Raw genomic sequence first — 15,847 nt, 5'->3', positions numbered from 1 at the left:
TTGAATGGTAATTCGGTATTCATTTTCACTATCAAATTGACAAAATTTAGAGGTGTACTCTGTGCTGCCGATGAGGATGTAGAGAAACAGGCACTTATATAGCGTTAGTATGGCTGTAAATTGCTAAAACCTTTGGGAAAGTAATCTGGCAATATTTGTTCAAAATAATCGCACCCTTTATCTGGCATTCAGTCCCATATGGCAGAATCTATCCTATGGAAATAGGAGCACTAGTTAGTAAGGCTTTCGTTTCCAGAGCAATAGAGCAGCAGTGTCCGTGGTGCAAGCAGAAACAGACTTATGAGTTTCAGTAGTCACCAGTGGAGTGCTTGAATAAATTATGAAATGTTTAGTCCATTAAAATATACACCTTTCAAAACGTACGTTCAGTTCAGGTTTATTTGTGCATGATGTAATTATAAGGAAAGCTGGTTACTGAGTAAAACGTATGATATTATCCTATTTTGGTTTTGTTCGCTAAAAAGAAGCAGCAGTAGGTGTAACCAGGTGTATGTGTAGCCCGTGGCAAAGGAGTGGAAAATGAGGTGCTGGCACTGGCGCCTGGGGGCTTTGGTGGGGAGTGTGCTTGGGAAGCACTGTTAACTTTCGCTTTAGGGATACGTATCCTAAGGTGGTTTCATTTGTTGCGGCAAACAAGCATGTATTACTTTCATAAGTTAAACAAAAAAGATGTGGGAAGTAAAGAAGCAGATGGTAGTTTTACTTTTGAAAACTGGTTTCCAGATAAAATAATTCCACTGTGATCATTTATTTTATATTTAAATATGATTCATCTTTCCAGAAACAAACCAAAAGTTATGGTGAAAGGGCATAGAAGATCTGAAAATAATTTATGAACTTCTTAATTCATATGAAATGTAACAGCCTGCAGGATTAATGCATTTACCTTCTGAATACACTTGAGGGTGGAGTGGACTATAACTGTGAAGATTACCTAGAGGTTTTTACAGTAATTTCTAATGCAACTTTTGAAAAAAGAATTGAGGCAGTCCCACAATAAGTTTGTTGTTTTATAAAAGCATTCATAAAAAATAGAATCATATCCATTCTAGGGAGATGACAAAAGCAAGAATGCTCACCTTACTAACCAAAAGTAGTCTGTATCAGGAGTAGGTCTGTGTGCCCTAGCATTAAGTGGTTTAGGAGGATAGGGAGAGAAAATGAATTTTTTCTTCTCTCTTAGCAAAAGGTGAACACTCAGATTCCTTGAGGGAGAAAATTATTTTCTCTTCATCTAAATCCTGGAGCGAATAAATCACTTGGGATCTTACAGAGAGCAATATTGCTTGCATAATGGAGGGTGTTCACAATTTTGCCACAAGTTCAGAGGCTGTCTGTCATATGGTTCTTCAGTAAGCTAAGGCCAAAAAAGGGCAAGTCAGTGAAGAAGGCACTTTTAGCCAAAGAGATTTCTCATTTTTTAAATGCAGTATGTAGTGCTTTATTTTTTTAACCTCATTAATTTATACTTTACTTATTCTTTTGAATAGAGCCAAGTAGAAATTTACCTTTATCCATTGAATAAAGCAAAGATTTGCAAAGCTAAATTGATTAAGGAAGCTTCAGAGGACTTATTAGGCACCCATTTCAGAATCATTTATACAAATAATTAAAGCAGGTCGCAAATCATTATTAGCCAGTGGTAAAAGCACGTCTTTTAATGTCTTTTATTTAGTAGCATTTGTTAATTGTGTTCATTCATATTTATTTCAGTGAGGGTTTAAAGGTTGAATTTAACGGTTTCTGTTGTTTCAGAAGGCAGATTGTCACTCACATAGTCTAGTCTTACACAGAATGTCAGTTAGGGTTTGTTTGTATCTAACATTAAATTCTAAGTAATGACTTTATTTAGGGAAATTCTCTGATTTCTTTTTTAATTCATTAATTCTTGATGTTCAGTAACATAGTGTTAAATAGTGCAGAACAAAGCTGGGATATATTTAACAGGTGGGTTATTTACACTACAGGTTTAGACCTAAGTATTATACCATCTAGTTTTGAAATTGAAAAATTAATTATTTTTACCTACACTTGATAGTCTATGGAGTCCAGTAATTTCTCATTTGCAATTAATAACTGATTAACAAGAGTCATAACAAATTGTTTTTAAGCCTGCATCTTTTTTTGCATTAATTTTATATACATATTTAATTTATTTTAAGAGTTCTACACTTGGCAGATTTCTAGTAATGATTCAGGCCTCATCAGTTCAAGACATCTGTTGACCTAATGTGGCCCAGTGCTCTCAGCATCCAGGCTTATTGTCAGTAAGTATGCTGTTTGTTTAACCTGTGCTGTTTCTCTTTCAGACGGGGAACTGGTGCTTTTAAATCCAGAGTGGGACTGCCTGCGCCTGCTCCTCTTATCAATAGCAAATATGGACTCAGAGAAACAGATAAACGTTTAAATAGGCTTAAAAAGTTAGGTGACAGCAGCAAAAATTCAGACAGTCAATCTGTCAGCTCTAACACTGATGCAGATACCACTCAGGAAAAAAACAATGCAAGTAAGTAAGGGAGATTTGATAAGCATATCTTTTTTTTTTTTAAGTATTTTTACACAGTTTGCTTTCTAAAGCATGCTTTAATAGTTTTGATCTTTTAAATATTGAGAGAAACTCTGGGATTCATGCGCTTCATCAGCACTGCAAGGTTCCAAAAGCAGTCTGTATCCTGCTTCCAGATTTAATGTGGTACTCTAGACTGTCTGCTTTCTTGACTACTTGGTAACTGGACATTAAATTCTTCATCATGTGTTCCAGGGTCATCATATGTTTGAGAGAAGCCTTTTCAAAGTGTTAGTCTCTCTGTAATGATCTTGTTAGGTCCTACAAGAAGACAGAGGACGGGGTGGAATCACCCAGGCACATACGTGGTCTGAGTCTAGCCAGTCTGTTAGGATGGATGATGGACTTGGGGGGTTTCATAGCTTCTGGCCTCAAGGCTTCCACCTTTTCACTACTTGCTTGCCTTTTTCAAAATGAACTGACCCCATTCACCAAACCACCAGTTACCAGACTCAGAATTGTGAGAGAGGAGCTGTTTGAATGTCGCTATACCGTGATGTGTTGTAATAGCCACTCCTGAGAGTAGCAAGAGAGACGAAAAGGAGAAAGAAGCAAGCTTTAAGATACCAGTTGTGTGGGGGCAAAACCTGCTGGAAACTGGAAAAAGAGAACGAAGAATAAAGAGAAAAGAGAGAGAAGAAAGCCTAAATGAGCCCAGGAAAACTCGTCACGTTGGTGGAGCTTTGAAGTCCTGGAACCACTCTGATCACTGCTGTTCTTCATCTGGGTAACACCCATTTTCTCTGGTTGCCACGAAGCAGTAGGCTCTTTAGTCTGACCTGTCTCCAATAGGAATAAAGTTTAAAAGTTTTAACTTGGTGATCCCACAGTAGGCCTGTTTTGGCAGGATAAATGTCCATAAATATTTCCCAGCGCTTAAGTTCCCTCTGAGATCTGATTATTCTAGGCTCTTCTCCCTGTCTTCATGTGTTTTCAGCCCAACACCAGGTGCTCCTCTCCCCTACAAAAAATTCCAAAGGGAAGGGAAAATACCTCCCACGATGGTGAATGTCACTGCTATGAATTCCTGAATCTACCTGCTGCTGGGAGTCAGAGGCCAGGGGTAGCCTCTGTAGTACAGAAGCAATACTGTGTTCCTATTCTAGTCTTTAATGTCCAAGGTGAACGAAAAAGAGCAGTTAGTTCGTCATTCACTGTTGACTGTTGGTTTGAATAATAAATGCAGCATATAATCAACATTTTGTTTTCTGAGTCTGGTTCCTTGGTGAAACTGGAGACCTGTGAAACCCATTTTATGAATGTATCCATGAAGACACTTAGCTGCTGCCATCTGTACCTGGAGATGGCCCCCACACTGTCCACACGGCTCTGCGATATTCGTGGGGGGTTGTGCTTTTGTGTGCTAACTATATTACTAATGTATAGATACTGAGCTCAGTACACCACTTAGTTTAAAAGATCAAAATACAAATATTTTGGAAGGTGTTGAGTAGTCTACTCTGTGACCATCCAGGGAATATTTATTAATAAACCAAATACGTGTTCAAAGCCTGCTAGTTGTTGAAGGGATACAAAAAGGTGTGAGACTTGAGCCCCTCCCTCAAGGAGTTTATGCCTTAGCTCCCGGACAGGACAAGTGCACAAGTAACTGTGTGCAGAGCAGACAATAAATGCCACTTCTTAAAGGTTAGAGGAGACAGGTTAATTCCTCTGAGCTGTCACCTCCGCGTTACAGAAAAGAAATACAGCACTTTACAGTAACTGCTTACATGAGGGTGCTTGCTTTATTCAAATTACCTTTCTGCAGAATGATTGTTTTAGGTAGTTCGAGAGTTGGTATAACTAACTGTGTGGGTCGTGTGGCTGTTGCTAGATGTGCTCGGTTTTCTGAAGGAGCTAGAGGCTTTCCCCAGTCATCTCGGAGAGCAGGGTGCACTAAACGATATTCCCGGCAGTATTTTCTCAGGTTCTTACATGTATTCTTTTAGGCTGTGTTTCTTTTTGTGTTTGTGTTTCCACCATACCCTTATATCTGTTTGAAAGACTTTTTGAGACTACAGCTGGTAGCAAAGCCAGAGCTGCCCAAGCCCCTCCCCCAAGGGGAGTGGGCACGCATCACGTGTGCAGACTGAGTACCCATCCTACCCTGCGGTTGGTTTAGAATTTAGCAACTGATGAAAAAAGAGGAACTGCTTTCTTTGAACAGCATGTATGGTCTTTTTAAAGAAACATTTCTGCCTGGTTGGAAGAAAAATTATTTCTTCCTTCCACACAGAGCCTTTTTTGAAAGGGGACTCAAGAACCACAACTTGGCTGTTTGCATTCACACCCAGGGAGAAGACAAGAACTCCATTTTCATAAATTGAGTCCGCAAACCTGACTGATAATGCCATTACCGGAGGATTCTGGGTTTTAGGCCTCTTATGCCTCAGTGCCTAGGCCACCCACCTAGTGCTCATGTTGTGGATGCAAGTCACTGAAAGTGCACAGTTTGGTGTGAGACCCAGAAGACCTGGCCAGTGGAATGAGCTTATCTCACATAAGGACCGCCTCTTCTAGAGACAGCGGGCTGAGTCACCCCCCTCACTCTCGCCTACCGCAGGCATCACTGACTGATCTGAACACTTCTGCTAAGCCTGCAGGCTGCTTCAGAGTCCTTGCCAGCACCTGCTACAGGCAGTTGTTGCCTGTGTTAGTTGCAAAAGGTGGAGGCTACCTGTTACGCCTGATAAACTCCCTGAAGTCTTTACAGTCCTGATGAGAGTTTTTCAGATCCTCATGTTCTGAAGGTGCCAGGCTGTGAGTGGCCCCTGTATTACCTTGGTTCACGCTGACTGCATTTCTGGGGCTTGTCCAGCACAGAGCGTGGATGCAGCCTAAGCACTCGGGAGCTTTGACGTCGTTCTGCTGCTCTTGTATCTGGCTGTGATTCTTGACGCCCACACAGAGCTGCCTTACGATTTTGAGGACACCCTGAAGTAACTGGTAGCCATGCCAGGGGCCCTTTACCCGTGAGCTGGGACTGGCCCCCTGTTAACTCTGTGGTATGCCTTTGAGGCTGTGTAACAGTGCTGAGAACCTTGAGATCTGGAGCCACAGACCTCAGTTTAGATCCCATCTCTGCCACGTACCAGATGGACAAGCTCAGGCTCGCTAGTCCACAGGAACTTGGTTTTCACATATGTGTAGTAGCTCTTACTTCAAAGAATGCTTGTTAGGACTGAGATCATACTAATTTGACCATTTTGCACAGTATCTAGTATATGCTAATTGCTAAGCACGTGTATTTGCACCTAAAATTACTGTCTAGGTTTATGCATTTGGGATTTGCCTCAGCCACAGGGGAAGAGCGCCACACGTGGTGTATTAGTGACGAAGCAGGGTGGCCGCAGACATCTTATTACCTCCCCTGTGTCAGGATCTCCGTCTGTTGATAGGCTTTTATTAGTTTGCCGTTGTGACACTGTCTTCCTCCTTGAGCCTACTGTCACTGGCACTCCCAAACCCCCGGGGTACTGGGGTGACCCCACCTTCGTGGGACAGTGAAGAGCCCTAGGCAGCTACTCAACTCTCCTCTTGGTGACATCGCTCACGTTTCTGTTACCCAGCCTGTCTGCGTCTTTTCTGCCCTTTGACATGATGAGCACACCTTTTATCTGGGCTTTTGATGAGATAATGAGAAAATGAGAATTCACTGGTAAATACATAAATATGTAAGTGAAATCTCTTTTGAAATAATACGTAACATCAAATACAGTCTCTTGTGCTTTTGAGGACACAAACACACTGAAGTGCTTTGTCAGTGGTTCACTGCAGCCAGCTAACAATGAATGTCTTGGAAGGGGCAGAGCCCAGATTGAGTTACTGTAAAGTAAGATCCATCTAATGGATTTTGAATAAGTGCCAGAGTGAGGAGAATCTCAGGTGCTATGAGAATTCATGGGGAGGGTGACAGCACGTGTAGAAAGTCTGAAAGGCTCCCTGAGAGAAGTGTCTCCTAAGCTGAGTCTTAAAAGGGGATGAGAAGTTGGCCAAGTGAAACATCCGCAAAGCAGAGGGAATTTCACAAATGAAGATGGGAACAGGTGTAGGGTCTGAGTAAGTTCATCAAGGCTGGAGTAGATGGTGGAAGGAGGGATGTGACCGTAATTTTCAATTTTGGGCTCTAAGAGTATTAGATCATTGGAAAGTTCAAAGCCCAGAAGGGACGTGGTGTACTAGGAAAGTTGTCCAGGCTGCGCGGTGGAAGACGGGACGTTGGGGGAGCTATGCCATCGTTAAGGCAGGAGGTTGTGGCATCGGGAACTGGGAGAAGCGGATGGTTCCAGGGGCGTTGCAGGAGTGGACTCTGCAAGACATGGTGGCTAATTAGTTGGAGCAGTCGGGGAGCACGTGTCAGGGATGAGGATGACCTGGTTTCTGCTTGGGCAGCTGCGTGGATGGTGTTACTGACCAAGACAGAGAACTTAGGAAAAGATGTAGCCGTGAGGCTTGATGCTGAGCTGACCTTGGGCATGTTGACTTGTGAGGGCCTCAGAGGAGATCAAGATCCCAATGGACATTGGGTGATACAGACCTGTAATTTAGGAGAGAATCAGGCCAGAGAAAGTGGTTTGGGACCTGCTAGATGTCGATGTTGACCGCCAGGGTGGGGTGGATGCTTATCACCCAGAGGCCCTGAGTGGAGTTTCCAGAGGGCCTAGGACAGCAGAGGCCTGAGCATCGCAGTCCATGGGGCAGACAGAGGAAGAGTGCTGGGACATGGAGGGAAAGCGGAGTGTGGTCATGAACAGCCAAGGGCAGAGGGTTTTCACAAAAAATAATGGTTAGCAGTGTCACATTCTGCAGAGAAAAAAAGTTAAAGGGCCGAAAAGTGTTCACTGGATTTCATGATGAGGTTGTCAGAGGGATTGGCAAAGGCTATCTCTTTAGAGGGACAGGTTGGATCCAACTTGGGGGGGGCGGGTGCTGTCAAGGATACAAGATATAAATGACCAATTACAGAAGGGTGATTGCAGGTATGAAATGAAGATGGGCAAGAAAAAGGAAAAACAAGGTTGAGAAGCACTAAGCCTGGTCATAGAACTGTCCTTGAAGAGCCGCAGACTGAGCAAAGGATCAGCATAGCCCCGTTTGAGAAAGCCAGGCACCCTTGTGTCTGCATCAGTCTGCACCTCTGCTCAGTCACCTTGTGGAAAGCCTTGTAAGCGTAAAGAAATCCTTTAGCAAAAGGATTCTCTGAATATCCTTATATATTAAAAATAACTTCTGGCAAGTTCTGTATATTCCAGCTCATAATACGTCAGTTGTTCTCAAATTGAGTGACACCCCAACTTTACTATACTCCTACTGCTCTAAAAATAAGTTGCCTCCTTGGTAGCAGCCCACACGGATAAGCATGTTCTTGGTTCAGTCAGTGGATCTCGTTCCTGGGAATTCTGGTTTGGATATCCCAAAGCTGTTTACGAGCCAGTCTTCCTGAGTACAGAGACTTCTGTCCTTGGTGGTTTGATATTTTTGGAATGCTTGTTACGCATTCTTGCTCCTCTGTCTCAGTAAAAACTAACTAATGGTAACTTGCTCAGCCATGCGGAAAGAAGAGCAGTTGCCCTGGCGACCCTGGGTCTTTGTCGGGCAGCGTGCTGGGCTTACCCTCGTTCGTTGGTCTCTTATTTTCCCTGGTTTCCGGTGAGAGGTGGTGATTATTAGTTTGATCATCTCAATTTCCCTAGTGAATAAAGGGGTATTTTGATGGGAAGAGGTTTTCAGGTTGGGAATGGGGGAACTAAGTAATCAAGAAATTGACTCTTGCAAAACACTGAAAATATAGGTCCAAAATGTGAAATGTGGAGAAAAACAGAAAAATGGTGGAAAGTCAATGGCAAGGTCGGAGGTTCACCATAGGGTCAGCGTACACTTGAGTCACGTATGAGCCTTTTGAGAAGCCATTCAGCTGTCACGTCAGCTCTCAGGTTGTCATTGCCAGTGGGATCATCGCAGGCTTTCTGCATCCTTGCCTGGAGGAAGGGAGTTGGGTCCGCCTTTGTCCCCAGAGTTGTAATTCTAGCAGAGTGCCTCTCCCCTCTCTCAGTTTGGTTGTTGGCAGCAGACGGTCACTTGGAGGGATTGGGCCAAGTAAGTCCCGCAGCCCTTCAGAGTCTCTGCTGGTCCTCACGGCACTGAAGGGAACAGCTCAGATGGTGTGCTTCTTCGGGGATAATTGTCTGTTGGGAGTGATAATAATACACAGTTCTCAGGATCTTTTGTCTTATTTGAAAGCACTGTGGTACAATTTGTCTCCTGGAGCCCATTAGTAATATATTTCTGGTCTATATTACTGGGCAAGTAATATACTTTGAGTCACTGAATAATGGATTTTAGAAACATTTAAAATAGTGATTTTAAGAAGAATTTATGAAAGGAAACATACTTCAAATATTTTATGTGGTAAAAATACTAAATCAGGAAAAGAAATTCTGTGTGGACCAGTGTTGTGATGCATTAAGGACAAGCTTAGAGCGAAATCTGGGTCCTTGCTGTGCTGAGAGCTCTTTAACCCTATAATTACTTACCTGGAAAGTGAATAGATGCTCCTTAAATTAGGGGCAGAAATTAGAGAACAAAGGAAACCTGTAGGGAGTGCTTATGTGCTGGCGGAAACTGAGCTGGGTCTGTCTGCCACGTATTTGTGTAGTCTAAGCATTTCACAGCTAATAGTCTGGGTGTTGGCATTGTTTTGTTTAACATTACTGTGTTACCAAGACTGTTTTTATCCTCTTTTATTTTTTTCTTCTGCAGCTTCTAACCGAAAATCTTCAGTTGGTGTGAAAAAGAACAGCAAGAGCAGAACTGTAACAAGGCAGTCTGTGTCAAGAATTCCAGCTTCTTCCAACTCTACCTCATCTCAGCTAACTCCTATAAATAATTCCAGGGTACCAAAGAAACTGAAAAAGCCTGCAAAGCCTTTACTTTCAAAGATAAAATTAAGAAATCATTGCAAACGGCTGGAGCAAAAGAGTGCTTCGAGAAAACTCGAAATGGGAAACTTAGTGCTTAAAGAGCCTAAGGTAGTTCTGTACAAAAATTTGCCCCTTAAAAAAGATAAGGAGCCAGAGGGACCAGTCCCAGCCGCAGTGGCTGGTGGGTGCTTAACTAGACACGCAGCAAGAGAGCACAGACAGAACTCGGGGCGAGGCGCTGCCCCGCACGTGGAGGGCACTGCCTGCACGTACACCACCAGGCGGTCGGTGAGGGCGAGGACGAACGTGAAGGAGCCCCCCGACATCAAGCTGGAACCAGATTCGCTGGAGGGCTGTAGAGGCGTCTTGACGGACCCCTGCGCAGACGGCGGGGAGCAGCCAACCCCTGCGGCACAGGAAGAAGACCTGGTTCGTGAAGCTGCACTAAAGGGGGATGCCAAGTGTCCTAAGAGTGACAGCAGCATGTCAAAGAAGAAGTCACGGCAAGGAAAACTGGTGAGACAGCTGGCCAAAGCAGAGGAGGCTACTCCGGGGCACGAGTCCCCCGGGAGAGCAGGCGCGGGGCTGGACGCGGTGGGGTGCCCCCCGGGCCAAGGCGAGCACAGCGGCGCAGAGGGCGTCCCCGGGAGCTACACGGACTGGGCCCCCTCGCCTGTTGGTGGTTCAGTGGTGACGTCAGACAGCTTAAAAACAAAAGACGGCTTCCGAACTGCAAAAAGTAAAAAGAAGAGGCGGATCACAAGGTATGATGCACAGTTAATCCTGGAGAATAACTCCGGGATTCCCAAATTGACACTTCGTAGGCGTCACGACAGCAGCAGCAAGACAAATGACCAAGAGAATGATGGGATGAACTCTTCGAAAATAAGCATCAAGTTAAGTAAAGACCATGAAAATGACAATAATCTCTATGTAGCAAAGCTTAACAATGGATTTAACTCAGGATCAGGCAGTAGTTCTACAAAATTAAAAATCCAGCTAAAACGGGACGAGGAGAGTCGGGGCTCATACACAGAGGGGCTTCATGAAAACGGCGTGTGCTGTGGCGATCCTCTTTCTCTCCTGGAGTCTCGAATGGAGGTGGATGACTACAGTCAGTACGAGGAGGAAAGTACAGATGCTTCCTCCTCTTCAGAGGGAGACGAAGAGGAGGACGACTATGACGATGACTTTGAAGATGATTTTATTCCTCTTCCTCCGGCTAAGCGGCTGAGGCTCATCGTTGGGAAAGACTCTATAGATATTGACATTTCTTCCAGGAGAAGAGAAGATCAGTCTCTGAGGCTCAACGCATAATAAGCTCTTGGTCTTAATTTGACCCGGGATAACTACTTTAAAGAAATAAAAATTCCAGTCAATTATTCCTCAGCTGAAGACGTTTTAGTGGCAGCACTTACGTTGTCTCTTACTTATCAGCATAATACTGTAGAAAGTGTACAGCGTGCTGACTCTTCTTAAAAGTCTGATTTGTGCACATTTTTATTGTACTTTTTAAATAGCCTTCTTATGTGCAATTCTGAGTTAGAGGTAAAGCCCTGTTGTAAAATAAAGGCTCAAACAAAATCATACAGTGATAGCAACTTTCCACACAGGACGCTGGAAACAATAATGTGGCTACACAATTTTCTTTTTTTAACTTTAAGAGCATCAACTGGCTCTTTAATATATGACTAAACAATAATTTAAAACAAATCATAGTAGCAGCATATTAAGGTTTTCTAGTATGTGCTAATATCACCAGCAATGACCTTTGGCTTTTTGATTTATTTGCTAGATGTTTCCTCCCTTGGAGTTTTGTCAGTTTCACACTGTTTGCTAGCCCAGGTGTACTGTTTGTGGCCTTGGCTAAATAGCAGACCATCAGGTGGGAGTCAAATTGGTTTCTTTAAAAAAAAAAAAAAAAGTACAGTTACATGCGTGTCAGCTGACTTTTCAGTACATTATATGTACGAGGGTAGCAGTGTGCAGGATGAGTTTCGATACAGCGTATTTATTGCTTGTCGTGTAAATTAAAGACCTTGTATTTAACACTTTTCAATCCTTTTAGATAAAACTGTTCTTTGCAAGAATGATTGGTGCTTATTTTTTCAAAAATTTGCTGTGAACAATGTGATGACAACAAGCAACATTTATCTAATGAACTACAGCTATCTTAATTTGGGTCTTCAAGTTTTCTGTTGCACTTGTAAAATGCTACAAGGAATATTAAAAAACTCTATTCACTTTAACTTATAATAGTTTATGAAATAAAAACATGAGTCACAGCTTTTGTTCTGTGGTAACCTATGAAAATGTTTGTCTTTGAAATTCAATGTAAAGAACTGAAAACAATGTATATGTTGTAAATATTTGTGTGTTGTGAGAAATTTTTGTCATAAGAAATTAAAAGAACTTACCAGGAAGGTTTTTAAGTTTAGAAATATTCATGCCAATAAAATAGGAAATTATAAATATATAGTTTTAAGCACTGCATCAGTGGGAGTTCTTGGCTTATGTTAGTTTATGTATGAAAATATCAAAGATTTTTTTGACTATATTATCAGTTAAACAAAAAGAGGAGTCAGATTTAATTTGTTTTTGAAGCACTTTGAGAAGAGAAATTAATTTTAAGTAACTTAATGAGCATAATTTTGATTACTACTTTATGTTCGATACCGATCTTTCATTTCTCTGGACTATTTTCATTGGACAGAGAATTGGGGAATATAAATCTGTAGCAGGTGTTTGACACCAGTGGGTCTTTTTATTTCTGGGCAATGTGTACATGTACTTTCAGATATACAGTGTTCCTGAGTAAAATCAACTTGGGGGATTTGTATTGTGTCTGTAGAGAAGTAGCCCATGTCTTAAAGCTAAAAGGAATCTGCAGGTAAATGAGAAGTCCGGGGGAGAAAACCTCAGCGCTCGCTGTTACAACTTACTGATTCCTACCGGTTTCCAGGTTCTGGGGACATTATTCAAATTAAGTTCTTTAGAACGATGGCTAGCAGGTTCCAAATAGAAATTAACAATATTCATAAAAGTTGTTTGAACTTAGTTTTTCTCCTGTGTTCTTCAAGGAATCACTTCTGTAGTCCCCTGTCGTCTGGTTGTCGTTTGTTGTGGTGCCGTGTCACCCCTCAGGAATTCATGTGGGAGCAGGTGGCAGCCATCCTTGCTCGCGCGCTCACACCCTCCTCCTTGGCTCGCGCCGTCTAGAATCCTTCACCTGGTGGAGCAGGGCAGCCCCTCCAGCTCCGTCCCGAGGCACTCGGAGCACTTTGCCACCACACCCAGGCCGCCCGGTGTCTGTGTGGAAATGTGACACTCATGCCACTAAGGAAGGCCACTCTTAGACCCCATGTCTGGAAAGTACCAGAGAGCAATGGGGCACCTTTTTCATTCCCACCTTAGTTTGGAGTGTTTCAAAGAGGTTCAGAGACTAAATTTTGAACTGTTTCTTGGAATACCAACAATAGCCATCGCAAGAATTTCCATCTTAAGGAAAAAGTAACAATACCACATTTCCCACTTTTCTCCATTTTTAAGCTTAATTCTAGTAACTTATTTATGATGTTTGCTTTAACTTTATTGCGGCCTCGTCTTTCGTGGCTAACCTTCCCGTGGGTCTGAGTGGTGACGTTGGGTGGCGGTCACTGCTTCGGGAGTCGGGGCGCACCAGCGCTCGGCTGCCACTGCTGACGCCGTCCAGGGAAAGCCGATCTCTGTCTTCACGGTCCAGGGCCTCGGAGCTGGTCCAGCTCTGCTGTAGGGCTGCACTGTGTGATGGCAGGGTCCGCACACTGGTGACCACTCGGAAGAGGTTGCATTCAGTAAAACTTTTAGCTTGAGCTTATGCAATGATTGGTAAAGATTTTGGCATTGTAAGAATTAGGAAATGATCGTAGAAATATATGTAAAGTATTCAATTTTCAATCATTTTTCAAATTACTGTTTTAAATTGTTTCACTGAGTTGTAATACTTTTGAGATACAATGTATTCCTTGTACTGAAAGAATGAAAAAAAGGACTTTTTCAGCATTTGAGGTAAGTTCTTTAACGTTTCATTAAAAACATTTTTTACAAATATTTTGTACATGCACTTGCAGTATTGAGGTTAATCATTTTAATAAATTCGGAAATTAAAACAATCTGGCCGGTGTTCACTGTATCTGAGAAGGAATGATCAAAGTTGTGGCTTCGTCCACAAGGTTTCACTTAAAGTCATATTTGTAAAATCAAACTTTCTAAAGCTTTTCAGTATCCTGAGTGTCGAGTTCTCCAAGCCCTGGTCTCCTTTTGCTTCTAGTGCCATTGGCATAAGTTGTTAGGAGCACTCAGTCGTCTCTCAGGAGAAGACTACTTTTAAACTACACACCCTCCCAGCCTTTGAACCCAAGAAGGTTTTTGCAACCCGGTTATTAATGGTTTCTGATCACTTGGACTTCTTCCCTCCTTGAATTGCGCAGAACTGGCATATTCAGAACAGGCAAGGGTCCTTTTTCTCCCAGTTACTACAGCAAAACCTAGGTGAGAGGAAACAACTGGCTTCGGAGTCAGGAAAGCAGAGTTTGTCCAGCGCCGCAACGTCTGAGTGACCCCGAGCAAGCCGTCATCCCTGGTCTTGCTAGCACCTGTAAGTCAGCGTGGTCACCTGGTCCGTCAATGGTTAAGCCTCGGGAGCTGTGTCCACTCTCATAAGGGCAGTTGGGGTGAGCGGTGCCGGCCGGACTGGACAGACTTGCTGCTAATTGAAATAGCCTTGCAAACTTGGGTTCCCCATGTGAGAAAAGGCTAAAAGGTGGCGCGCATGGTCAACACGCAGACCTCTTTAAGTGGCTCAGACTTGCTCTCTTCTCTGATGTGAGCTACTCCTTTCCCACACTCAGCTTGTAGGGCGCTGCCCAGAGCCCCTGTGGTTTCTGTTTCTCAAATACCGACCCTGTCGTTAATGTGGGCCCCATGATGTTTGCTGCAGAACCCAGTGGCACTGGGCAAGGTGCAAGCAAGCTGCTGACCTCAGGGGCACATCAGTAGCCAGGATTATGGTAAGTGTGACCCTATCTTGCAAGGGAGGGTGCAGAGGCCACCAGCCTTCTCCCTCCCCCATGTCCTAAGAGCTTGGGCATTGCTTGTGTTTGCTAGTGATGGGCCCAGAGGAAAAGTAGATTTTGATTGTTCAGGAAGGGACAGGGTATGCGAACTGGTGGGATTGGGAAGAGGGTCTCCCAGAAGTCAGACTCCCTCCACCCCTCTTCCTGCACCCCTGCCACTCGCACTCCCCCAGGGCGTTAAGCAGTTGGAAAAACACTAGTCCCGAGGACAGGAGGTGGCCTGCCGTCTCACAGTGATGCCTTTGGTAACGTTCTTCTAAAAAAAGTGTGTTACCAGATCCTGTATTCTTGTCAGATTTGTGAGTTTTTCTGCTAAGTTGCAGTAGACAATGGCTTCTATCTTTTGAGGGGAACCCACCCTGTAGGGCCTGCCCTGAGGAGGGGACGCAGAGCTTCCTGGGGCTGCTCAGGTGCCCCAGAGTTCGCAGGTGGTTTCCCCAGTCTGAGACCCTGGGCAGGCAGTATGCAGATTGGCAGCAGTAAAGTTGCATTTCTTTAATATTTGTTGAGCAACTATTATGTTAGGTGCTGCTGGGAGTGAGGAGGCAAGATTTGTGCTCTTCAGTGCAGGGTGTAATTAAAGCCCCGGGAGCAGGTGAGATCACTGAGGGAGAGGACAGACAGCCCAAAGGCCCTCCGACACAGGGATGGGCAGATGCCCGTCCTTTGGATCCCCTGACCTGGGGGAGTGCAGTCTGGGGCAGCCCTTCCAGGAGGAGCCAGATCACTTGAGAGAGCAGGCGAAGAGGAAGTTTGCGTGTGAAAGTGGAAATGATGAAGCTGGAAGGGGAGGTGGGGTTGAGGAGGTGGTCCTTGTTAATAACAAAGCACAAGCAGGTCTAACCTTGAGATGGAAAGCTCCCATGGGGCGGGGAGGGGTGGTCTTGGGATTATAGGTCGGTCTTTGGTAGCAAGAGGAAAAGAGGTGGTGGGTGTGGCCGGGATCCAGTTCCAGCATGATGGTTACTATTTTGTTTAAAGTAGGAGGTGAGGTCATCTGTGAGATGAGGGGCCCAAAGCTTGCGGAGCATGAAGGAGATTTGAAATCCAGAAAGGGAAAGCAGGCTGACTCTGGAAACCTCATGCGATTCATGGCAGAAATCCTCTGGGTAGCAGTCTGTGTCCTCGGCACCCGTGGGAGCCAAGGCTGGCGCTGCACTTTTCAGCGGTGTGAGGCTCTCAGCCAGGCGGGACCGCAGAAGAAGGGCCAGGGGCTATCAGGTTCA

At 44.1% G+C, this 15,847-nt stretch overlaps 1 protein-coding gene across 4 annotated transcripts in view; it reads left to right on the top strand.

The window, feature by feature from the left end:
• Positions 1 to 11,792, top strand: part of KMT5B (lysine methyltransferase 5B) — a 50,078-nt gene extending 38,286 nt beyond the window's left edge. For all 4 annotated transcript variants that reach the window (XM_072970460.1, XM_072970459.1, XM_072970462.1 and 1 more), the window contains 2 exons: positions 2,331 to 2,527; positions 9,347 to 11,792. In XM_072970460.1, the coding sequence (XP_072826561.1) occupies positions 2,331 to 2,527; positions 9,347 to 10,824 (1,675 nt within the window). In that variant the 3' untranslated portion in view covers positions 10,825 to 11,792. The remainder of the gene's footprint in view (positions 1 to 2,330; positions 2,528 to 9,346) is intronic.
• The last annotated feature ends 4,055 nt before the right edge of the window (positions 11,793 to 15,847 follow it).

Source organism: Vicugna pacos, chromosome 10 (genome assembly GCF_048564905.1).
Source record: "Vicugna pacos chromosome 10, VicPac4, whole genome shotgun sequence".
NCBI lineage: Eukaryota > Metazoa > Chordata > Mammalia > Artiodactyla > Camelidae > Vicugna > Vicugna pacos.
The sequence above is the reverse complement of the archived record's forward strand: the minus strand, read 5'-3'. Positions and strand labels throughout refer to the sequence as shown.